Source organism: Choloepus didactylus, chromosome 2, assembly GCF_015220235.1.
Source record: "Choloepus didactylus isolate mChoDid1 chromosome 2, mChoDid1.pri, whole genome shotgun sequence".
NCBI lineage: Eukaryota > Metazoa > Chordata > Mammalia > Pilosa > Megalonychidae > Choloepus > Choloepus didactylus.
This window is the reverse complement of record NC_051308.1, coordinates 158,365,920-158,391,956: the sequence shown is the minus strand read 5'-3', so window position 1 is coordinate 158,391,956 and position 26,037 is coordinate 158,365,920. Positions and strand designations below refer to the sequence as shown.

The 26,037-nt window shown below is 41.4% G+C and overlaps 1 protein-coding gene across 4 annotated transcripts in view; it reads right to left on the bottom strand.

The window, feature by feature from the left end:
- The window catches only part of MCOLN2 (mucolipin TRP cation channel 2), a 68,005-nt gene that overhangs the window by 1,245 nt on the left and 40,723 nt on the right, over positions 1-26,037 (bottom strand). For all 4 annotated transcript variants that reach the window (XM_037826752.1, XM_037826753.1, XM_037826754.1 and 1 more), the window contains exons 8-13: positions 15,403-15,515; positions 13,995-14,144; positions 12,547-12,648; positions 12,293-12,415; positions 3,749-3,955; positions 2,298-2,419 (exon numbers count right to left, since the gene is read on the bottom strand). In XM_037826752.1, the coding sequence (XP_037682680.1) occupies positions 2,298-2,419; positions 3,749-3,955; positions 12,293-12,415; positions 12,547-12,648; positions 13,995-14,144; positions 15,403-15,515 (817 nt within the window). The remainder of the gene's footprint in view (positions 1-2,297; positions 2,420-3,748; positions 3,956-12,292; positions 12,416-12,546; positions 12,649-13,994; positions 14,145-15,402; positions 15,516-26,037) is intronic.

Sequence of the window (26,037 nt, the reverse complement as noted above, 5' to 3'; positions counted from 1 at the left end):
CACCTTTCAAGTTGGCTTAGGTAGAGAGAGAGGGCCACATCTGAGCAACAAAGAGGCATTCGGGAGGAGGCTCTTAGGCACAATTATAGGGAGTCCTAGCCTCTCCTTTGAGTGCATGCTTTTGGAAACAAACTTTCAGGAGCTGTCCATCTCTTAGGACCCTTTGTCTCCCTTATCTGAGAAAGCCTTATCAAATGGCTAAAGCAGCAGATTTTCTTCCTTCATTGCACTAGAGAAAGGGAAATATTAACTCTGCATCTGTTACCCATAATATTTCTCCAAAGAACCACATCACTTTAGAACTGGAGGTTTCAGAGATCATTTGGTCTACCCTGATGACACGTGAGACCCAAGAGGTTTGAGGGTTGAGGGTGGGATCTAGGATACAGTTAATGGCAGGGTCCAAAATGAAAACCCAGATGTTCTGATGATCAGTCTGGGACCTCTTTCAATAATTCAAAGGAGGATCAATCTGTAGTGGTAGCCTGGACTGCTTTGTTGAAAAAGAGCTGTCACATCCTTGCTCGGCAGGGGATAGACCAATGCTGTCTGTCAGGGGAACTGGACAGGGAAGACAGTCACCAATTTTGCAATTACCTCCTTCACCATGTTACCTCAGTGAGTCTCTCTCCAAAATTTACTCTCCAACCATAGTCTTCCTCAATTTTAGTCCATTCTTTTGTTCCTTACCTTTAAGCATCCAGGTGTACCTAATTTTTGACGGAGACAAGCCAACACTTGTTCTCAAGGGTCAATTACAATCCATTTCTTTCCATCAGACCTTCCATAATGACCTTCATTTATTCTCTGCAGAGTTCCTTCAACACCCTTCAACCCACCCCTGACCTGGGAATCTAGGCTTTGATCCGATTATTCTTCTAAAATTGCTCTAGCTGACTTCACCCATGAGCATCATTTGGCCAAACCAGTATTGCCACTTCTGTTTTTAATTTTTGATATCCTTTATTCCCCCAAAACTTTAAACATCCTGGTTCTTTGACTGATTTCCTTAATGGATTCTCTTGTTCCCTTAAATTCTTTCCTCCTTAGTATCATGCATCTTCTTATCAACCTTACCACATCTTAGGGCAAATTATCCATTGATGTTGTTCCCTTCTTCCCCACCATCAGACCTAATCTTGTCAATAAGTCTTCTAGCCCCCTCATTCTTTGAATCTTTCTTTCATTCCAACCTCCTGGGGCTTTTTGGAGTGCAAACCAAAGTCCAAAAAAATCAAACCCAAAGACCTATCAGTTATTTTTCAGAATTCACAATTAGATTCTCTGCTGTATTTTTTTTTCTTTACAGTTAATGACATATTTGAAAAGCAACTTTGAGAGACTTTCCTTATACAAGGTGCCCCTTATGAAGCAGATCCTGAATAAGAAAATTAATTTGCCTTTAATTTAATGCTCTGAGAGGATACAATGTGATTTTTAAAACTTAATTCTTCTCGAGGACCTCATTTCATATTTACTAGATATTCTTTGGAAATGCTCAATCATATCACTTAAAATCCCAAGATGTGGTATGAATTGATTAACAGAAAAATAAATCCTGTGGTTTTAAGCAGCAATTATGTTCTCCTGTCTTCCTTCAAGAATTTGTTATAGAGAATGCTTCTCAAAAAACGTGGGATGGGGATAACTTTTAGTTAGAATTCCCGAACCCTGACTACAGGTGAAAACAAGCATGGACACATTAAGGAAAATGTCCCTTATCTGATTCCCAATCTAGTCATCAAACTGCTATGATAACTTCGTCCACTGAGGTTCAGGCCATTTTCGTAAGTGTCCTGAAGAACAGTGAGCAAAGCACAGTCAGTTAATGAAGAGCTGTTGATAACATGTTTCCAATCAAGTCCATGTACAGCTTCCTCTCAAGCAAGTTTCTTCCTCTGCTTAAGAAAGGTTATTGGTAGCAAATATTGCGAAAAGGGAATATGCCTTTGACATTCCCAGAGCTCCACCCTCCAAAAATAAGAGTCTTGACCTTTTACTTTGGCCACTTAAGAGTTCTCTCTCTTGGCTTTGGGGACATTATTTATTCCTTCTCATCAGAATCTCATAATATTCCTAAGACATTTCAACCAGGGTCCTGTAATACTCTAAGTAACACTATTTTATAAGAAAATGATTCATTTCTAAATTTCAGTGGGAGGAAAGAAATGAAAGATTAATTATTTCCCACAATAACCTGATTTCTGAGTGCTGTGTTAACCTTGGGATGACGCTTTTTAAGAAAGCAAAGCTGCTCATCTCAGGAACGTGGAGACCGGATTAAACACAATACTGACCTCCTATGACAGCAGATGCAGGACAGGAAGGCGGGGGGCTCTTTCTGAACCTCTTCTTTGCTACTACATTCCTGCAGGAATTCCTGAAGATCCGTTTCAGGAAACCCATTCTGTTGGTATTTCTTTGAAAAGTACACAATGTTGTTACCTTATTTAAAGAGCATGAGAAATTGCTCCCTTTGTCAGCAGACCAAACCCATCTTTGCCAAAATAAAGCTCTCCCACACTGCTAGCTCAGATCCAAGAACTGGTATTAACAATGATGAATCAACTTGTCAGTCCCAGAACACGAAGCCAGGGCACCATGGGAACAGAGAACAATCCAGAGGAAAACTCCAAAAAGAAAACCAAGGTGGGGTATATTAATAAAGGAATGAAGGAAGTAGCCAAAGGTTCAAAACTTTAAGCCCAGATAAGACGTCCACCCTCCCTGCACCACCATGTAGAGTCTACCTGAGAAGTAGTCTCTATTTCCTCTACTTTTAAAGAAGTTGGTCACTAAGGTAGGCCAGGAGGCAGTAGGTTCTTCCAAGTTGATACACAGACCTTGGCACCCACTCCCCTCAGGTTTACGTAGGTTTTCCACCTTGGCACTTAAGCTTGGCCTACTCATGGGGACATCGCCACATCAAAGACACAGACGTACACAGCATGAGCATGCAGCTCTTCTCTCTCCATGCCAAGACTTGCTGCTAGAGGCAACCACCCATTCCCACGTGAATATAATCTCTCCTCCCACACGCACAAAAAGTACTCAGGAGTTTTTTCCAAAGAGGCTGGCTTTCTTCCGAGTTAAGTCTGAAAAAGCTTTAAGCAGAGGACAGCAGCCAGAGACATTGACATCCCTGGTTGTTCAGACACTGGACATGAAACAGGGCTTGCTGAGCACAGCCATTTGCTATGGAGGTACCACCCCAAGAAGGCAGAGCTTCTTTCAAGCTACAGATCCATTAAATGGGCCTAGCTTGAAAGGATTCAGAACCCATTGGGTGGCTTAGGAGGGTAGGAAACAAAACAGTCAAAAAAGTGGAAGGCCAATGAGCGGCCATATCACCCAGTGTACAGTTGTGGCAATATCTGAACAGCTGTTAAGGTGGTGGCCACCCCTTATCAGCAAAACTTGCTATCAAAAACCTTAATTCCAGGTTGCCACACAGACAGGTACATCTGTCAGTGCTGAGACAGGCAGTTCGGCTATTTGATTTACCAGACTCAGCCCATTCCTACCCATTTCCTTTCTCTTTCCTACCACACCTCCAAATCACCCCACCCTGACTTGGGGTAAGAGTGATAATGTCCTCAATGCATATTAAAGAGTTCATCTCCAGCATCTAAAGAATATCATTTCTACAAAACCTCAAAATCCTTGGCGAGAAATACAGCATTTTCATGTTGCAATCTATACAGAATGTACAGATTTTTGGCAGCAAATACTGACGATAATTACTTACCTTGATGGTGTCATAAGAATCTGTAATAAGTGCAATAAAAAGGCTGAGAATCATATATATAAAAAGGCTGATGAAGGAATATAAATATAGGCGACTAAACAGCCAGACCAAGATGCTTTTCTGTTGTATTTGAGCAAAGGTTGCAAACATGTCATCACCGTTGACCAGAGAGAACAGACACTCAGCAACTGTGTCTAGATCTTCAAACTGTAGGGACAAAAAATTAGCTTCTGAGATACACTTATATTACCTTAAAATGCATAGAGGTATCTATTTAGCTCATGTTTTTGCAATTGTTGTTGTTATTAAAAGTTACGTATTCATTTTAAGATATCTAGGATACCACAAGAATAGAAAAACACTCAAAAAACCCCTCTCCACAATTTCAAAGATAGTTTCTTGACATTTCCCCCAACTTTTCGTATGTACTTTTTCATATATCGTGGTATTGCATCCAACAATTTTGGATCCTGATTTTTTTTTTTTTTTTTGTACTTAGCATAAGCATTTTCTCATGTTATTCACCCTTAGAAACTATTTAGAGACTTTTTGTTAAGCAATAGATCATTCCCTGCAAATGTCAAATTTACCTATTTCCCTGTCACTAGGCATACCAATACTGTTTGTAATTATAAAGAACAATATAAGGAACATCTCAATGCATAATGCTTTTTTCCTATTATTGGGTCTAAGGTCAATAACATTTTTAAGGCTACATTCTGCCAAACTGTTTTCTGAAAGAACTGTAGCAGTTGTATATTATAACCAGCAATATATGACTGTTCTTGGGATACAGTATGGGCTCAAAAACTTTCACTAAATGAATGGTTTCATAGTACCTTCTCCAACCACTGGTTCGGGTAATTTTAACACATTAAGAAATAAAGATTGTCAGGGCTGGAAGAGTGCGGAAGGATGAATAATCATGGTTAACGCCTTCCAAGCAGGGGGGCAGGCTGCTACCAACATATTTAAGAAAGGCCTGTGATAGAACTAGGGTGGGATGCACAGGAAAAGTGACCCTCTGAACTATGCTGAAGGCTGAGTGGTTCACCAGTGAGAGGCGACGGGGAGGATTTTCTCAACAAATATGGAAGAATATAGCACTAGGCATAAGGAAAATGGCAAAAGGGGGCTGAGGGAGGGTTCTGTGTCATGCTACGAAAGATCTTATTTGGTCTTCTAAATACTTTAGACTTAATCCAGCCCATAACTGGAAACAAGTAAAAATCTTCAGCCAGTAGATTGCAAACATGTCATGTAGAGGGGCATGATTTCATCTGTGTTTCTAAAAGACAACTGATGGTATGAGGAAGATCTCCTAGGAGGGGAAAAGTCTAGGGGCAGGGATGTCCGTGAGAAGGCAACTCCAGGAGTCCAGGAGACTAGCAGCCCCTAAATGGGAAAGGGAGGAAACAGACGAGAAAATAAGTCTGGAGAAGTAGCAGTGGGAAGGGATTGCTAATGGGTTCAATTTTAGACAAGATGAGTTTAAGGTGCCAGGTAGAAATGCTGATTATTAGGTGGATGTGTACACCTGAAGTTCAGGAGACAAGCTGAGGCTAATATGGAACACCAACGGAATCCTATGAACAGCTAGACACATTTCCTAGCTTTAAGTGGTTGAAAAACTGCACTGCCACAATGATTAAAAATAAGCAGCAGAAATAATAGGGGGCATTTTGGGTGTTCTCATTTTATTTTTATTCTTATTATTTTTTGGAGTAATGAAAATGTTCAAAAATTGATTGTGGTGATGAATGCACAACTATATGATGATACTGTGAACCACTGTTTGTACACTTTGGATGATTATCTGGTATGTGAATACATCTCAATAAAATTGCATTTAAAAAAAAAAAACAAGCAACGAGTGCTTAATAAACTATTTTCTCTAGGGCCAGGGAGTTACAACATTAGATGAATGTGAAAAGCTTCTATCCAAAGAGCAATAATTACCTAATAGGTGAAATAAAATATAGTTTTCAGAAACACAGATTAAACAGGTGACTGTAAGAGTTTGGAACCAAATTCTGCCTTAGGGGTGGGGTTTAGTACTTCCATTAGGTTGCTGTGGCCTTGGAGGTAACCAAGTTCTTGTGGATGTCTATGGGACGTCTTCACTCGGAGGTTGTGCTATCACTTCATAGGCCACAAAATAAAACTTCCCCCACCCTAACCCGGAAAATGGGCTTTCCTTCCTGATCTCCCTATTACTGTCAGTGATTCCAATCTCCTACCACAGAAATATTTACTCCACAAGAATCAACGTGTTGACTTGATTAATGTTCCTCTCTCTTCAATCTTTAAAGCCCTGTCTGTTCCTATGACACGGGTCTCTGATCCGTCCTTTCTATTCTGCTCTGATGTTGACACAAATGGCTTATTACAGCCACCACCAAGGAAGTCTTCATTCCAACCTCTTCACCCTCCACTCTAAGCTGGAGTAAGATCTAAACTTTATGGAGGATGCCTTTCAGGTCATTTCTGTTGCTTAAGGCTAGATACAAAATAAAAATAAAAATAAACCAGGAAGGTTTGAATAAGTCTCTCCCTCATGTGGCTTCATCCCATCTCTTCATCATCAACATTAATATTCTGTGGTCATCTCCGCCCCGAACACCAGGCTCATTTCTACATCTTTAATCTCTTCACCTGTTGTGTACTTCTTCCTTTTCTCTGTGTCCACATCAAGTCAATACTCAAGGGCTATTTCAAACTCCACTTGAAGGGTGACTACCCTGACAGCTGTCCCACAGTCCCAGCTCTCCTCTCTGTATCAGGCAGGACCACAGAGTGAACTACTGGATGGTCTTCTAATGTTTTATACACAGTCTCGATGCCCAACTAGAAAGCAAACGCCATGTCTTACACTCCCTGCCCCATGGCTGGATGAGACAGGGTCGAGTTTGTGGCTATGGGAAAGGGTACACAAGTGTATCCCACCCACACTTCTGCTGCATCAGCAACAACTGACCAAGTGGACTAAAGTCGCTCTCCATAAAGACCTAGAGGGAATATTCCCAAGAGCAAATCACTTAATGATATGCAAATCATTTGACAGTGAGACTGGCAGCTCCCAGAGTAAATTGTCTCCATCCCCTCCACTAGCCTTAAGGCTGAGAAGTTAAAGCTAGATTCTCTGGGTGTCAATTACAACTTTGGCACCAGCATGAATAATTCATCTCGCTCATCATTGCTTTTGGAATCTGGCCAATTCCTTCCCTTGGTTTCAAGAGCCCCTAGCACGCTGTGCTCCAATTTTCAGAGCTGCAAAGAGCCAGTTATAGTACCTATCAAATTCAGTCCTTCTTGAACAGTTACTTTGTTAGAATCTAGATGCAATACGTGTCTCATCATTAATGTTATTCATAACCATTGTATCTCCCTCTCCTCTCTGCATGTGAGAATTATTTTAACCGATCAAAAAGTTAAAGTAGAGACCCAATAAGTTAAGTGATTGGCATACATTATGCCATTTTGTACCACAAAAGTGGCTGTGAATCAGAGTCCATCTCAGTGGCCAAATTCCATAGTACAGTTGAGCTTTAAAAATGTCTCAGGTAGAGGAAAGCAAGTTCTAGTGTGCTTTTGGTCTAGGAAGATAGCATTTATAGAGAACTGCCTCAGTTCCTACAAAATCATATGCGCCTGGAGAAGCAGACACCGCTATCTCTTTCTTTCTTGTTCAGGAAGAATCCTATTACGTTCTATGGGACCACGGTGACAATCCAAGCTTTGGTTCCACAAATGATGAGAAGTCTGTGATTGACCCAAAAAGAACCTTCATTTGAATGAAAACATCCTGGATTGGCTTGTATCAGAGAATGATTTTTTTTTTTTAATGTGCTTCAAAAGCTGATGCTAAGAACTGCATTCAGTATACAGGTAAAATGCTTTAACTGACTACCAACTCTTTTGAATAAGAGAGTGCTTGATTAAAATCAGAGGCCTCGGAGGCATAAACACATAATGCAGTTTCCCCCAACTTTTACCCGATACCCGTGGCATCTGCAAACTCCAACAAGTTTTCAATGCTCTGGTCTTCCCATTTGCAAAATGGAGAAAATGCAAGACTACAATTTGTTCCTTACAGTAAAAAAAAAAGTCTTCTGGAAACATAAAAGCCACATTAGACTAATATTTAATAATTCAAGGTAAAGTTTGGAAGAACATCAGCGTCTTTAGCCCTCTATACCCAGACATTTTAGAAGGGCGCTGTGCCAAAGTCCATTAGTGCTGGAAATGAACACTGACAGGACACCTCTATCTGTATTCTCTTCCAGTTGACCCACTGAAATTAGATGTCTAACAGGAAATCAGAAAGCTATAAAGTTGTGGGCCTCCTGCTGCCAAACAGTGGCATACAATTATACTTTTCCTGATATCTCTTCTTTAGGGTTGTTACTGTTTTGTTTGTTGCCTTTTCTTTTTTAAGAAAGGATTAACTTCTACACTCAAGGCTGCTACAAGTGTAAGAATCCTAGAAATTGTTGCTGTCGTGTTCAGCATTTTGAAGAAGGGCACTTCCCAAATCTGGCCGTGCTAGGAGTAGGCCTACAAACTGCATTAAAAGATCCAGGCATGCCACAACTTCCTAACATAGAAGAGCCATGAAATATCCTCGAGGTGAGCCAGAGACATACAAGAAGTCACGGTAAGATCGCGACCAAACACAATTCCAACATGTTTAAACACTCTCCATTTAGGCGAAGAGAAGAGAGCATTTTTGCAATATGAGGAACTCAAAAATTACAGTTTTGTCCAGAATTTAAGGGTTATAAAATATATGTCTTACAGTACCTAATCCATATATTCTCCTCATCAATATTTCTGATGCATATACTTAGTTTAACTTTAAAGGATGCCATTTATTGCATCCCAATAAATAAAGACTCACAAAATCTCTTTGTATTCAAATGAGAAGACAAGACCAAGAAAATAAAGTCAATTCCTAGGCGACCAAGTCCCAGTGGCTATTCCTCTATGCAGGGGGCTGAGCCCTCCAGAAACAGCTTTGGCATAAATTTCTGGCCACTGAGTGCCCAAACCAAGTGCGGTTTCCTGCTTACAGCTCCAGCAGGAGTTTACGCGTCACTGAAGAAGAAACAAACAGGGTCCACAAACAAAGGAAGACTAAGAACCAGAGAAACAAGACCAAGGCCTGTACAAGCACACAAGACATCCACGTTCACTCACCAAACCTGTTTTCCTCCGCAGCCAGCCGCCGTTGGGGTCCTGGATGCCCGGGGCAAGAAACTCCCTTGTCCAGCTCTCAGAGAAAAGTATCTCCGCTGGCCATAGAGCTGAGACTTGCGAATGTCTTACCTTGGGGGTCCAAGGAGTCCACCGAGCAGCACGTCATATAGACGTTCTTGTCCCTTCGTGATCACCAAACTAAAGGGGCACTTCCCAAATCTGGGTTCATTGCTTGGCACGGCCAATAGAAGTCACACTGAACCAGGCTGAAGAGGAAAAGAGGGTTTATTGTGCCAAATCTGCCTCCCCGAAGTGTTGGTTTCTGAACCCAGGTTCAGAGACAAAGAGAGATAATCATTCAATTAACATGCAACAAGAGTGACAGACAAAAGGCTTGTCCATATCTGGGAGGTTTGGGGCAATCTCCCAGTAATTCTTTAATTGGCTCAACCCATTAGAGACAAAGGGAGTTAATCAATTTAGTTATTTCCCGTTTTCCTGTTTTCTTCAGGAGCTAGGGGACACCTGTGAAAGGTGCAAACTTTACATTTGACTTTACATCTTGCTCTTCTGTGAGACCAAATGTCCTCACCCCTGCCCACTTCCTGTTTCAAGATTACATTCAAAGCTGCTTTAGGTTACACTTTCAGGTTAATTTACAATTTCCTGCTTGCTTACAGTTTTTGGTTATATTTTAAAAGTTACTGTTACAATTTTAAGGCTTCAGGTAACACTGAAGGCACTCTGGTTCAACAGATTTCAGGAGAACCTGAAAATCCTGACAGTATGGCTTAATTGGGGGGTGGGGGGTAGGGAGAGGTGCAGAGGGCCAGTAAAATTTTTTAACTTCAGCTTCAAACAAGCAATATGAAGAAAAGCACAAAGTCCAGGTTCAGAATGAGGGTTTTCTTCCACCACTGACTGGTGCATTCACTGAATTTTTAACTTAACTATGCGTTTCTCCAAAATATTAGCCTGGCTAGAGATGGGAGACAGACACTGCCAACGTCCTGCTGGGCAAGAGACATCCTTTATCCCTTTACTCTTCTGGTGGGGGGGGGGGAGGATGGAGAGCTAACATTAAGAGAGAAACATTAATCTAGGGCTATGGTGTTCAGTTGGTAGCCACTAGCCACACATTTGAAATGTGGCTGGTTCAAACTGAGATGTCTGTAAAGAAAAAATACGTACCAGATTGCAAAGACTGATATGAAAAAAAATATGTAATATTTTATATTGATTACATGCTGAAATAATATTTTAGATATTTTGGGTTACATAAATATGTTATTAAAATCAGTCTCATCTGTCTTTTTTTTGAAGTGGCAACTAGAAAAATTTAAAATATACATGTGACTCTCATTTGTAGTTCTCATTCTATTTCTATTGGAGAGTGCTTGATCCAGAGATTCCCAATTTTTCCCAGATCCTTTGAAAGAGCAGAGTTGACATATGGAAATGCAGTCAGACTCATAAAGCAAATAAGCCCCATTTTCCACGGGGAAACCTTGACACACATTCAGAGAAATAAAAAATGATTATGAGGTTCTCCTTTCACAGTTTATCTAGAAATACCACCCTGCTTCTTGGGTCACACTATGTACTCTTTTGTGATGGTCCATTTTAGATAATACCAAAAAAGAAGTGCGGACAGGGGATTGGTGGAAGCATGTGCATTGAGGTCAAGCAGATCTTAGTTCTGAATCTCATCGCTGCCGTTTACTAGCTGGATGAGTGCAGGCAAGTTATTTAACAGATTTGGGCCTCTGTATTCAGAAACAGGGACGGTTAACACAGCAAGAGAAGTGAAGAACTCCAACTCCATGCCAAGCACACATGGCATTTGAGAATGCTATTTTGGTAAAATTCAAGCAACATTATCTGCACGCCTTGTAGAATATTTATGGGAAAATGGAGGGCAAAGGAGCTAGGACCAGTTGTCAAGAGGTCCTGGGGCCAGTGAATTAAAGCCAAGATCCTTAGGCTCAGAATTTGTTCTACACGGAGCAACACTGCCCTTTCGTGGCAAAGACGCAGAGCCGCTTTCAGAGCATGATGCAAGGAAGGAAGAAAACTGAATTTTCCTGGGCACTAACACACTAAGTTCCCCAATTCAGAGAGATCATATCAAAGAACAGTTTTTACTCATGAGTCATCTTTAAAGCAGTGACATGGAACTGGAAGAGCAGTAAGATTATCCAGGTTTATTATTAACAGAAGTTGTTACTTTGTTAACTACAGCTTCTTAAATGGGACAAACAGCAATTCTCTTTGGACATAGTAAATGTGATGCTTAATTAAAGAGGAGAAAGCCTGGAGTCCCAGGTTATAGGTTTTATGTCGGGAAGGCAACACAGAAGGTCTGAGCTTTGAAGATTCTTACTCTTTGTGAATAGTTTACAAACCAGATTTGATCACGCATGCTGGTTAATACATTTATCAAGGACAAACATTAAGGCTGAGATGCGAAAAAGCGTGGACGTCATCCTTTACATTTTTACCTCTTTTCTCCTTGTAGAGTCCTTTACCTGAGGATAACAGTACTCTGCAATGGGGATTAAATCAGAGAATACAGAAGCACTTAGCAAACTGCCTAACATGCAAGCAGTGTTAGCTGCTACAATTTCCATAGCCATTGCTCCTGTCCTAGCTGCTTCAGGCCCATGGAAAAACAGTAAGATGCAATAACTCTTCTGACTTTTTTGGCTTCAAACATGACCTACCTAGTCTCATTTCCTGATGCAGCTACCAATCAATTTTATCATTTTTGAACAAGAACATCTGAGCATATCTTTGGTGTCTCTGAGATTATGATGCTGACTTAAGTCCTTTAATATTTTAGAACTCAGATACTGATCTTTAATAAGGCTCAAAGATGATGCTGAAATCAAAACCACCTACAAAGACAAGACATGTTATCATTTCCATCATAAACCTAGTGTGGTCATTCCGAGCTGAGTCTTCCCACTCTCATTCTCCCCAGTTAGCCTGGATGAAAACTCTAATACTTAAAGTTAGAAATATTTTGTAATAATTTTCCTCACTTAATTTTCATTTTTACTCTAATGATCTCATGTCCAAATATTTCTCATTTTATGATCAGTTGAGATCCCCTTAAGCCAGTCTCAGACAACTATGAAGTGTGCTCTCTAGTGCCCTGCAATTCTTGGTTCAATATCCTGAAGTCACTTCAATATCCTGAAAAGAAAAAGGGAAAGGAAACTGATGGAAGGTTTTGTGTTTACTGACATCAGGGGTGTGTGCTGAAGTCTGGGAAGAAGGTAAGTAATGAAAACTCATTTTTAAGGGTCCCAAGTGCCCTTAAGGAAGGGTTTTCATACACACCTTGTCATGATACGGTCCTAAGACAATCCAACCACAGAATGTGTAACCCAGATAAATCATGCCAGCACATGCACAGAACCGAAGGACTTTTGGAAATGAGACTTGCATAGTTAAAATGAGCACCTGAAAAAAAAAAAAAAAAAAACACAACAGAATGGGAGAAATGAAAAAGAATTTTTTAGAGGTATTTTACTAGAACCCAAAGAATAAATGAGTCTCAAACCCAAGGGCACTCTCCAATGCCACATCCTTACATTATATGTTTGGAAATAACCCAGGTATCTGATGACTCCAACCCAAACAAGCAGTGTAGATGTTCCAAGCAAAATGCTGCACAGATCATAATTTGTGAGATTCTAAGGAATAAAAAAAAAAAAAAAAAATTAATACAGGTCAGTAAAATATTCTACTCCACCCAGCTTTATTCAAAGAAATAATTGTTCACAGCATCAAGTTACATTAGTCTCACTTTAAATGGATTGGGAAAAAATGGACTGCTTGCCTTCCTATAAGTGATGTTAGTGTTTTTAAAAAGAAAAAAGAAGGGGAAAACTCACTACCAAATGAGTTTCTTGTTTCCTTTAAATACTTTCAAATTGGCTGTACCAATTTTTTTTCTAATATCCTGAAATAGAAATTGCATCTACCACTGAACTAGGCATCAAAGAACATAAGCTCAAGGTGTTTGCTAAATATCAAGCAATACCATCAAGCTACTTTTGGAAAAAAGCTCACACATTAATTGCTCTCAGTTCTTGCTCTCAAGGGATTTTTAGGTCTGGTTGAGGAGACAAACACACAAACACAACTCTACTATAACTTGCTAAGGGCAACAAAATGCTTCCCCCGGGGCGGGGCGGGTCCGAAGGGCGGGCTGCGAGAAAGCCCCGCCGGGGAACGGGCTGCCGAGAACCCGCAAGATGTCCGAGAGGCGCAGTACCGCTGGGTCAGCGAGAGCCACGGCAGGAGCGGGAGGCAGAGCCAGACGGCGAGGTCCCAGGAGGCAGAAAGGATTTTAACAGCGAGATAGGCACTTCCGGAAAAATTCCCCGTACAGCTGTGAATGGATCTGAGGGATACAAGGCTGAAGGCAGGAGAACCAATTATTAGGCTTGGTGCAGCAGTCCAGGCCAGAGAGACGGGCAAAGATAGTGAGGACGGAGAAGAGCGGAGACGCCTCCACGGTTAGGCGGTGAAGTTGGTAAGACGGACTGACTGACAGCGTCGTGTAGAGGAGGAGAGCGGTGAGGTGAAGGAGCCAAGACTTGGCTGTTGTGAGCTTATACTGACTGAATTATATAAGGTGGCAGGCAACTCTCACTCCCATCCAAAAAAGCAGTGACTACATCATGAATTGTTGCCACTGGCTCTTGACATACTTGTTTGGAGGCACTGATCCCTTTTTAGGTCAGTTGCTCCTTCTGCAACTTAAAAAAATAAACGAAGCCAAATCAACCACCTGTCAAGTCTCCTGGGAGATGATCATGAGAATGTCATCTTCCACTGGGCATCAGCTTCCTTATTCTACCTTATGAGGGATCAAGTCAGAGGAGGCTTCAATTGTAGGGATGTGAGAAAAAGAGGACACGGGAGAACACCAATCTTCTCCATAGAGATTTTGTATCTTAACATGCCTAATGTCATTCAGAAGAATATAAAAGACAAATGGGCTTTGTCTTTTACAAAATGGGCTGAGCCTCACCTTTGCTTTGATTTCCATTTTTAATACGGATCCAATTATTGTCATTATGTCACTGATAATCACCAGGATGTACCATCTGTTGATGAACTTCCATTGGTCAGTGTCACACACACGTCGCTTGTACTTCTCCAGGAAAAAGTTTAGAAATCTCTGCAGTGAACATTTTAAAAAGCATTCTTAAAAACCACACTGCCACCTGGAAGGAGAAGGCACTCAGAAAACTGCACTCTGGCCTCTAAAATGATACAGCTGTCCCTTGTCCAACTTGATGCATCCACCTCAAGTGTGAAGAGTATGGCACACAACTGCCCTCAAGTCTACCCTAGCAATGAGTAAGTATTTAGGTGCCTGCTAAATTATATCAAGCATTAAATAGATGCCTGATGCTCTTGCTCCAACGGATTCTTATCATAATAGCTCACACACGGTACATTCCATATAGTTTACATGTATCAACTCACTCAATCCAACAACAACCCAATGAAGAAGGTACTATCAGTCTTATTTTCCAGATAGGGAAAGACGGGGAAGTGAGGCCCAGCGGGGGCCATATAGGATTGGAACCCAGACAGCTGGGCTCCCGACCACTTCCCAATGCGATCCCTCACCATCACAGAGCCAGTACCTCTGCCTTGGATTCGGAATTTGAAGCAGTTTGGGGGAGGTGAGTTAAGAGAGGTGGATATTGACAAAGTAAGTTCACAAAGATTAAGGGAAACCGAGTGTAGGCTAGTTCCTTGCTCCACAAACGGTTCTTCAATTCCTTCCTATTTCCCTTGACCCCAGTATGCATTTACACACATGCTACAAACCAGAATAAGATTTATGAGGAGCTGAAGTATATATTCGTAAGAAGCCCACGGGCAAAAAGACAAAATGAAACTCAGAGAAGATTTTTTTTAAACTATTTAAGCAACAGAATAAAGTATTTTATGCTTTATTATAACCCATTTATCATGTCTCTGTATCAAAATGAACTCCAATTTGAAGACGTAAGATAAAACCGGCATGTGCTATTACTGTTCTTAAGATCACTCCTGAATTTAAAGGGCCTCAAGTATTCTAGAAACATTCAAAAGCTTGAGAGTTCACTACTATGTGCCTTTGCTTATTAGCTTAATTTTCAAGCAGGATAATTATCTGATCCTACCTGGTATAGCAGGAGCTTTTACTCACCGCCTCTGCCTATTAAAGCTTGCTGGGGGAGGGGGAGGGTGGGAGAAGGGGAGGGAGGCTGTGGGGAGGGAGGAGGAAGGGAGAGTGAGGGAGTCAGAGGGGGAAGGAAGGGGAGGTGGGAGGGTGGAAGGAAGAGGAGGGGGGCATGGATCAAGTCTGGATGATGCAACATCAGCCATCCCTGTTTGAGCAAAGTGAGGGCTGAGAGGGGAGGGAGAAAATGCCAGCTTACCTTCCGTAACCTCAGAGCAAGAACAATGGATCTTGTGCACAGAATAAGGGATGCCAGGCAAATCACAATAACAAAGGCATCAAACACCAGGACATACTGAGTATTTTTCTGAACTGAGGAACAAAAACAGAATTCAAATGTTAAACACACCTTACTCACGAATAATCTCCAAAGAAGGATGGCAGTCTGAAAAGCAGCTCAAGTGGCAAATGTGCTGTCTATTGCTGAAACAAAATGGTAAACATCAGAAACAAATCATACTACATAAATAAGGGAAAACATTCCCTGCTGTGAAGAGTCAAGGATTTGAAAACATTTGAACTGTTTATAAATACACTAAAATTTATTTATGAATGGTACTACAGAATAGAATTCAACAGAAAGTGGTCCATTTGGGTTCCATTCAAAAGAGTACAAAGTGACATACTCTAAGTTTCTTTCATTTAAAAGGCACAGACAGACATCAAGTTCACCATTAATGAGAGAACAAACAATTTAAAGCAAAACCACTCAGAATCACCATTTCTGCTTCTCAGTCTCACTGTGCACTTTCCAAGCAAAGACTGCCAATTTCATAAGCTTTCTCTGCAGTTGGGGAAAAGTACTTCCTGGACTGGAAGTAAGGAGGAGGGCAATGATCAGATTTTTGTTTTGGAACAAACAGAAGCATGGAGGATATACTAAAGTAGATGAAACTGCAGCCTTAGCTTCTCTCCCAAATCTGGACCACTGCTCTCTCCTGCATGTCCCCTGCCCACCTCTATAGCCTCATCACCTGCTGCTCCATTCTACTCTGTGGACACACTGCCTTCCTCCTTCCCTGCTTGTCCCAGGCTCTCTCCTGCCCCAGGACTTTGCACACGCTGGTGGCTCTGGCTGGAGCAGCACCTTCCCCACTCCCCATACATATGTTTGCATTATTTCTTTTCAGCCTGAGGTTTCAGATTAAAAGTCCTCTTCCTCAGAACAGAATTCCCTAATTCCCTTTTCTATTAGCCCCTTTCTATGTTCTTTCACAGCCCTGTCTACAATTATACACACCCGTGGCTCCTTTTACCCTTCTTTTCTTGACAGCTATTGAACTTGTAATTATGTGTTCAAAGGCAGCACAGAACAGCACACAAACCAGTGTGAAGTGAGAGAGAACACTCTGAATCTCGGGTCTGCACTCTGAAGCTTCAGAGCTTTGGGGAAGTGGCTTAAACTCTGCATCCAAGTTTCCTCATCCCCAAACCAAAACCAAAAAACAAACAAACAAACAAAAACCACCACACTTACATGATAGAACTATTGTGAGGACTAAGCAAGTTCATATATGAAAAGCACTCAAATAGCTGCAGGCACATAGCAGTAGCAAACACTTAGAGCAGTTACTAGTTTATTATTCTATGGCCATCTTCCCCACCAAATGATTAGCTCTGTGAGGAAGGGAAAATATGCATTTTGTTCAACATGATAACACCCATGCTTAGCATAATGCTTCAGTATATTTATAAATAAATGAAAAGAATCAAGCAGAACATGAGAAGGCCACTGAATAATCTAAGTTAGAACTTGGGAAGGCCTGAGCTAAGTTAGATAAAGAGGGAAAGGAGAAGACATGGAGTCACAAAATAAGAAGAAGAAAGTCACAACTTGGTGGAAGAAGGACCCACCAAGAATGACTCCTGGTTCTTTGCCTTGGGCAAACTGAGTTCAGTCTGGGCATTCATGATGAGAAAGACAGACTTGGCCTGCGGTGGCAGCTGAAGCCATAGGTATGGACACAGCTACCCACACAGACTGCAGAGAGATAAAGCGGGCAGGGAAGGATTTGGGGTGGGGGTAGTTGTAGCAGGGTTTGAGAATGAGAAGAGATGAGCTCAGGAACAGGCATGGCAAGAAAAGCCAGAGGAGGAAGAAGCAGTACTGGGATAGGTGACCTTTAGAGAGTTTCAAAGTCAGAGTGCTCCACAGCGATGTCTGCTGAGGCAAGGCAGCTAAGGAAAGACGAGAATCTGTGAGTAATACTGCAAAAGGGTCTGATGGTAAAGCAGCACACTCAGTGGGTTATGAGCAGAGCCAGTTAGTAAATGTAGCTGAGATTCCTCAGCTACAAAATGGGGAAAGCAACAATACCTGCTTCCCAGGTGTGCCAGTTTGGATATATTATGTCCCCCCAAAAGCCATATCCTTTAATACAATCTTGTGGGGACAGATATATTAATCTTTTTCATTAGAGTGCAACCTCTTGAGTGAATGTTTCCATGGAGATTTGACCCCACCCATTCAGGGTAGATCTTGATTAGTTTTCTGGAGTCCTATAAAGGGAGCTCACACACAGAGCAGAGAGAGGAAAATGCCCCGGGATGTGCTAAGCCAAGGCCAGACATTTGCTGACACTTTGAGATGCTAGCCCAGAGTTTGCTCCAGAGAAGCTAAGAGAGGACCCTGACACTTTAATGCACAATAGCTGAAGAAGCTAAGAGAAACACCCAGAGACATTTTGAAGAAAGCGATTTTGAAATGCAACCCAGATGCAAAGAAAGAGCAGACGCCAGCCACGTGCCTTCTCAGCAGACAGAGGTGTTCTAGATGCCATCGGCCATTCTTCCATGAAGGTAAGCTGTTGTTGATGACTTAGTTTGGACACTTTTATGGCCTTTAGGAGTGTGAATTTGTAACCAAACAAACCCTCTTTATAAAAGCCAATCCATTTGTGGTATTTTGCATAACAGCAGCATTAGCAAACCAGAAAAGATTTTGGTACCAGAGAAGTGGGGTGCTGCTGAGTTTGCAAACATTGAACATGTTGGAATGGCTTTTTAAAAGGATAAAGGAAAGATTCAGGAAGAATTGCGAGGAGCTTTATAGAAATGACCTAGACTGCTTTGAAGAGACTATTGGTAGAAATATGGACTCTAAAGATACTTCTGACAATGCCTTAGATAGAAATGGTGAATGTATCATTGCAGTCTAGCAGAAAGGCGATCCTTGTTTTAAAGTGGCAGAGAATTTGGCAAAATTTGAGTCCTGGTGTCAGACAGAAGGCAGAATTTGAAAGCAACGAGCTGGGAAGATACTTAGCTAAAGAGATTTTAAAACTAAATGTCCAAAATGAAGCCAGGCTTATCCTTGCAGCTTATAGTAAAATATGAGAGGAAAAAGATAAACTGAGAACTGAACTCTTGCATTCAAAGAAACAGAAATTGATGGTCTGGAAAATTCTGGGCTGTAAGAAAGGGATAAGTTTAGTTTTCACATAGAAACAGCATGGAATAAGGAAAATGAAGGCAAAACCATCTTAAACAAGCCCTATGGTAAAGGGAAGAAAGAGAATCTATGCTAGCTCCTTATATAGAAAAGTAACCATGATTACTGGAATGTAAAGAGATATGAAGTAAAATCAAAGGCGGGAACTCCCAGCAAAAAAATTTTAAACTGAACTCTCTCGGATAGGCTGATCAGTTCAAAATCTCAATAATGAGCTAGTTGGCTCTCTTGGATAGGCTGTACAAATTAAAATCTCAGTGATGAATTAGTTAGTTCTCTCGAATAGGCTGTAACCTCTGTAGTACCCAGTCAATGGGGAAACAGGAAAAACTTGCGCATTAGAAGCAGGAGATTTAAAGATCGCCATTCTCTTCCTCTGGCGCGCCAGCCTTCCACGTGTTTGTCTGGGCGCCCTATCTTGCAAAATCGTAAATAAATTCTTTTCTCCTCCAAAACTGAGTGAGCATTTATTCCCTTACAGGTACCGCTTTATTTCCGACAACTTGGGGGCTCGTCCAGGATCCGAAGCTTTGGATGGGGACCCCCGAAATGGACAAAGGGAAGGCACACCCCGCTGATTGAGCGGTCTCGAACTCCGCCATTGGGGGCCCATCTCCGGCAGCTAAAGGGCCCGAGACCAGACGCTTGGATCTGCCGGTTGTGGATGACAAAAAGGAGAAAAGGGAAAGCCTGCCTCTGGTTAGCCAGACAACTCCATGCACGGACCAAGGTAAGGAAAGAAATATTATATTACCTTGGCGGTTAAAACATTCTAAGAGTCTGGGGCTGATCCTGAGGGAAAAATGCCCAAACAAGACTCAGAATGGGGACATTCTGATGAGCCTAGAGCTGATCCTAAGGGAAAGATGCCCAGGCAAGACTCAGAATGGGGAATTGAGGCAGTCAGCTGGCCGGGAATAAAGGAAAGGGGGTACCTTTAGGGTCCCTGGGGAAAATTCCTCTAAATAATCCATTGGGAAACATGTTAAAACATTGGGCTGAAAGTGATTGAACCAAGGGAAAGGATAAAAGAAAATGATCAAATATTATTGTTATGTTTAGACAAAAAAAAAAGGGCATTTTGCTGCCAGATGTATTCTGGCCAAAATATAAGGCAGATGAGAGTTGGCTCTATGCTGACCTCGTGTGTCATGTTAATAAAAATAAACCTTTTTCCAAGGCAGAATCGAACTGTGCCATGTGCTGGCTGCAGAGAAAGAAAAAACTAAAACCTGAGATAAGCATTCCCCCGCCTTATGGTTTCCCCTCCCCCACTGGGGCGGGAACCATTAAAGCCTGGGGTTTTGGTGGAACCAGTCTATGCCCCCAGGCAATTGGAGAGCCAGTTAATGCTGACTGCTCCAGTAATTACAACCCACCAAAAGTTAAGGAAAAAAAAAAAAAAATGAAAAAATATCCAAAAGTTTCCGTTTCTGAAGGCTCCTAAAGAAAAGAAGGTAAGAATCATTAATAAAAAGCCTAGCAAGGCTAGCTAAATAACAATTAAATCGATTCTTAGACTCTGGTTTATGTAAATATCCCTTTCTTGGAAGAAGAAAGGGGAATGGAAAAGAGGGCGGCTATGAGAGAAAGAAAGAGACAGCATCCACCTAAAATAAAATTGGCTGTACCCATATCCCCAAGAACGATGAAAGTTAAAGTCTGAAGTCAAGTGGTCTCAGTCTGGGAAAGTGGAGTAGCCCACATGCATGAAAAAGGTGAGTTTGCCTGGATGTTGAGGATAGGCCTTCCGCCTCAATGCTCTGAAAAAGTTTTGCCACCGCAGAACCCAGAGGGTGGAGCACATTCCCAGGGAAATGGAAAGAGCCTGGCCACCACCCCACTGTTCAGAGAAGGTAGAGCCTTTGCCCCGAAGAGGCAGAGTCTGGGTGGCACCCCGATGTTTAAGAAGAGTGGAGCCAAAAAGGTAATCTTCCCAACATCACCCCAGACTTTGGAGAGAAAAGGGCTGCCACAAAAACCTCTGAAAAGGGTTGAACTCCCACTCTCTCAAGCCCCAAGAATACAATGTAATTCTGTTCATAACTCTCAGACTTTAAAAGGTCAGCTATATAAAGGAATTTTAGCCTAATATTCAGAGAAAATCCAAAAATTGATAAATGGCTAATTAAGTCATTGGAGGAAATATTCAGAGAGTCTACAAGGCAGGGAGGAAACAGACAAAAGTGAGATAGAGAAGTAATTGAAGCAGTTTTTAAAAAACAAAAAAAAGAGAAAGGAAATTTGTAGCATGGGGTTTGTGTGATTCTCTATTCATATACTTACGTGGGGCTAAACAGGTATTGATGAATACATTTACATATTTTAGTGTGTTGTGTAATTAAGTCTAAGGCATGTGAAAGCTACATTTAAAGTTCTTTAATGTGTGTACCAGGGTGTACAGGAAGTTATATGCACATTTTCTGGGACTGTATTTAGATGCATTCTGAGAGTTAAAACTTCATAAATCTAATGGGAGTTTAAGTCGTATGTTTATACAGGGATGTGGAATAGTTGTATTTGTATGTAATAAAAGCATGTAATATAATTACATCGGAGTCTTCAAAACTGTGGAAGTTTGTCAGTGTGTAATTTAAAACTTGGCAAAAATTTCCTGTGTACTCATCTATAGTAAACTGAAGCTATTTCTTTGTGTCTTTATAGCATATACTAGTTTGTGTGTACTCTAAAGCTGGGCAATTGTGTGCAGTTTCACAATAGTGTGAAGAATGAAAAAAAAAGTGAGAAAAACTATGTAAAGGTTTTCTATGTATGTGTAACAGTAGTGTATTGGCTATACATGCTTGTAAATGGGCACAATGTATGTCTGTTCTGTATGGTTATAAGTGTGTATATAAGTTATATGTGTCTGTCTGTGTTCCAGATATATGGGACTGTGTGTTCTTGTAAAAAGCAGTATGGTTTTGCTAATATATTTTGGGCAAAAGCAAAAGGTCCATACTCAAAGTGCAAGTAAATGTTCCTATAAAAGGGGTTAAGGTTCACTAAAGCTGAATTAAACAAACTTAGGACAGTGAGTGGTTCATATCTCTTCCCAGGTCTCCATTTGGTGATGCCAGGTTGCTATCTTAAAATTGGGTCTAATAGAAATAAAGACACCACATATATTGTCAAATACTACACACCAAGGCTTGTCCTCCTCTCCCTGGAGAGTGGGTTTTTACTCATCTAACAGCAAAACTTGTATGTTCAGGGTATGCATATATGTGAATCAAGTATATTCAAGCATCACTAAACTAGCTGTACTAAAAACTGAATTTTAAGTTGGCATTTAAAAGTGATAAGCCTTTTTGTGTTCATTAATCTTAAGTTATTGTAAATTATTGTTGTCCTTTAGTCTAATTATTCCAGCCCGAAATGTTGGTAAGTTCTTACTGCTCTTCATGCACATGACTTCAGGAGCATCTGTACCTAAAGCAGGTATTAGCAGTTTTACACTAGAGGAGTCATAAGAGAGGTGCAAGCCATGTGTGATTTAGTACTTAGGCAATTTGGAGGTGTAGGCCTTTGGTTTTTGGTTTGCGTTTCCCCAGGAGGACTAGAGAGCTCCCTTCCCTAGACCCAAAGGATTTTTTTTTTTCCTTAAAAATTATATACTGGCCTTGTCTTCTACTTTATCATCTCTCAGGCACCGTGGACTGCTAGCTCAAACCCCACCTCTTAAATTTGCTGCCCATCAACATCAGCCCAGCAGCTGAGTTCTGATCCAGTCGTGAAAAGAATTCAAACTTCAACCGATCTGGGAGGGACCCTATCAAGTCTTGCTGACAACTGAGACGGCAGTCCGAACAGCAGAAAGAGGCTGGACTCATTACACACGAGTAAAGGGACCAGCGCCTGAACCAGACGATAAGTATCCAGCAACTCAACCTGAATCCTGGAAAGTGACTCCCACCTCAAATCCCCTAAGGATCACTCTAAATAGACAACAGTTGAAAGAACATACTAGGAGGGAAAAAGGGCTGAATTAAACCCTGTGTTTGCACTGTGCTCTGTGTATAGCTTAATAATGAAATTGCTTGTACTGATCATAATGTTCAATATTCAAGAAGTAACGGGTTCTGCTAAGCTGGTTATAAGTGTAGTCAAAGGCTTAGAGTCTCAAACTGTACAATTTAATGTTTGTCAAGTAATTAGCTGTAAAAATCTAAAACATCAGCAACAGTTAAGGAAGGAATATAAGCATTTATGTAAGCGGACTGTTCAAATAGAGAGCAAGATTATTAGGGGGTGAACATTCGAGAGTATAACTTATGAGTCATCTGACCCCTGTTATTCTTGAAACACTGTTTGGTGGACCAAACAGTATGAGGGATGGGTCTTACTGAGGTTGGAGGAAAAACCATTAAGGAAAACTTGGCTGGAGTTTAACTCTCCAGTTCAAATTGACCCCAAGGTCATTAAAATACTTAAGGCCAAAAACTTAAAGCAAACCATAAAAATAGAGACAGATTATGAAAATACAAATGTCTGGGTAGAACAGATCAAATATACCATCCAGAGTCTAAACAGAAGTGACTGTTATGCTTGTGCAACCAAACAACCCACTGTTCAGATTATGCCCTTCCCCTTGGGAATGAAAAAGCATGAAAAGGAGTTTAAATGTATAACACTCTTCTTTCAAAATACTACTCCTGGTGAAAGTTGTAGTAGGGTGTCCTCCCTTTTCCCTCCAGTCCAGAAGAGAAGTGTCAAAGCCATACCAGCGTCTTGCCTTGGTCCCAGAAACCACTCTGCCTGTCTCTCCAAATGGGAAGAAGAGCTCCAGAATCTTAGTACCATGACTTTGTGTACACAAGTGTGGAATGTAAGCAAAGATAGTACTGGCAACTTCTCCAGCCTAACTATACCCCGAGCAGACCTCTGGTGATACTGCAGGAAGGGCATCCTCTGGCCAACACAACTTGAAAAGTGGGAAAGAACCTGTGCTCTGGTTCAATTGGCTATCACATTTACCCTGGCATTTAAAAGTAATAAGAAGGCGGGGCAAGATGGCGGCATAGAGAGGAGTGGAAGCTAAGTAGTCCCCCTGGAACAACTACAAAAAACCAGAAACAACTAGTAAATAATCCAGAATAACTGCGGGGGGACAAACGAGACCATCCATTCATCATACACCAACCTGAATTGGGAGGAATGCCCGAGAACACAGCATAAAATCTGTAAGTAAAACCTGCGGATCCAAGTCGCGAGATCCCCTCCCCCATAGCCCGAGCTGCGAAGCCTCGTGGTGCCAGAGTGAAGCTCTCTCCCAGTAAGTGAATACAGCTCAGCTGAGCTCCAACTGGGGTTTTAATGAGCGAGTGTGAACTGCTCACTACAGGTACAAATTCCCAAAAAACAGACAGAGGCTTTGGGTGACGACTGACCTGGGAGAGCCGGAGGGTCGCCTTGGACTGGGTCTGAAGGGGACTATCTGTTTCTTTTTCGCCTCAGTGGAGAAAGCCCCAGTCATTTTCAGTTTCCAGGGCTGTGACCCGGGGAAGGGCGGAGACAGCACAAGCAGAGAGCGAGACCATTGAAATGCTAATGACCTCCACCTGAGGGGTCTGTCTTCTCTAGGAGGAAAGGGGTGGGGCCCTTTCCATTCAGAACCAGACCCCAGAGCCTGGGGGAACACGGCCATACCTCCTCACACCAGTCAAGAATTATAGGCTAACAGGCGTCACCTGCCGGGAAGAAAAGCACAGTGGCCTGAGGCATCAAAGGGTGGAGTAACTTTCTAAGACACACCCTCAGGGAAACCAGATACTGAATATTTCTTCCCTCTGGGACCTGAGCCTGTTCTGGTCTGGGAAAACCTGATTTGGATAACCAAGGAAACCATGCCTAGACAACAGAAAATTACAACCTACACTAAGAAAAACAAAGTTATGGCCCAGTCAAAGGAACAAACGTACACTTCAACTGAGATACAGGAATTTAAACAACCAATGCTAAATCAATTCAAAAAGTTTAGAGAAGATATTGCAAAAGAGATAGAGGCTGTAAAGGAAACACTGGGCATATATATGGCAGAAATCAAAAGTTCAAAAAAACAACTAGAATCTATGGAAATGAAAGGCACAACACAAGAGATGAAAGAAACAATGGAAACATACAAGAGCAGATCTCAAGAGGCAGAAGAAAACACTCAGGAACTGGAGAACAAAACACCTGAAAGCCTACACACAAAGGAGCAGATGGAGAAAAGAATGAAAAAAATATGAGCAATGTCTCTGGGAACTCAAGGATGAAACAAAGTACAATAATGTACGTATCATTGGTGTCCCAAAAGGAGAAGAGAAGGGAAAGGGGGCAGAAGCAATAATAGAGGAAATAATCAATGAAAATTTCCCATCTCTTATGAAAGACATAAAATTACAGATCCAAGAAGCACAGCGTAATCCAAACAGAAGAGATCTGAATAGGCCTACGCCAAGTCACTTAATAATCAGATTATCAAATGTCAAAGACAAAGAGAGAATCCTGAAAGCAGCAAGAGAAAAGCAATCCATTACATACAAAGGAAGCTTAATAAGACTATGTGCAGATCTCTCAGCAGAAACCATGGAGGCAAGAAGGAAGTGGTGTGACATATTTAAGATACTGAAAGAGAACAATCACCCACCAAGAATCCTATATCCAGCAAAGCTGTCCTTCAAATATGAGGGAGAGCTCAAAATATTTTCTGACAAACAGACAATGAGAGACACTGTGAACAAGAGAACTGCCCTACAGGAAATACTAAAGGGAGCACTACAGGGTGATAGAAGACAGGAGTGTGTGGTTTGGAACACAATTTTGGGAGATGGTAGCACAACAATGTAAGTACACTGAACAAAGGTAACTATGAATACGGTTGAGAGAGGAAGGTGGGGAGCATGTGAGACACCACAAGAAAGGAGGAAAGATAAAGACTGCAACTGTGTAACTTGGTGAAATCTAGAGTATTCAACAATTGTGATAAAATGTATAAATATGTTCTTTTACGAGGGAGAACAAGCAAATGTCAACCTTGCAAGGTGTTAAAAATGGGGAGGCATTGGGGAAGGGATGCAATCAGCATAAACTAGAGACTGTAACTAACAGAATCATTGTATTATGCTTCCTTTAATGTAACAAAGGTGATATACCAAGGTGAATGCAGATAAGAGGGGGGGATAGGGGAGGCATGTTAGACACTTGACATTGGTGGTATTGTCTGATTCTTTATTCTACCTTGATTTAAGGTTATTTTTCCTTTTGCTGCTTCCTAGCTGTCATTTTTTTTTCCTCTTTCTTTTGCCTCTCTACCTTCTTTGACTCTCCCTCCTGCCTTGTGGAAGAAATGCAGATGCCCTTATGTAGATAGTGGTGAAGGTGGTGAACACATAAATGTAT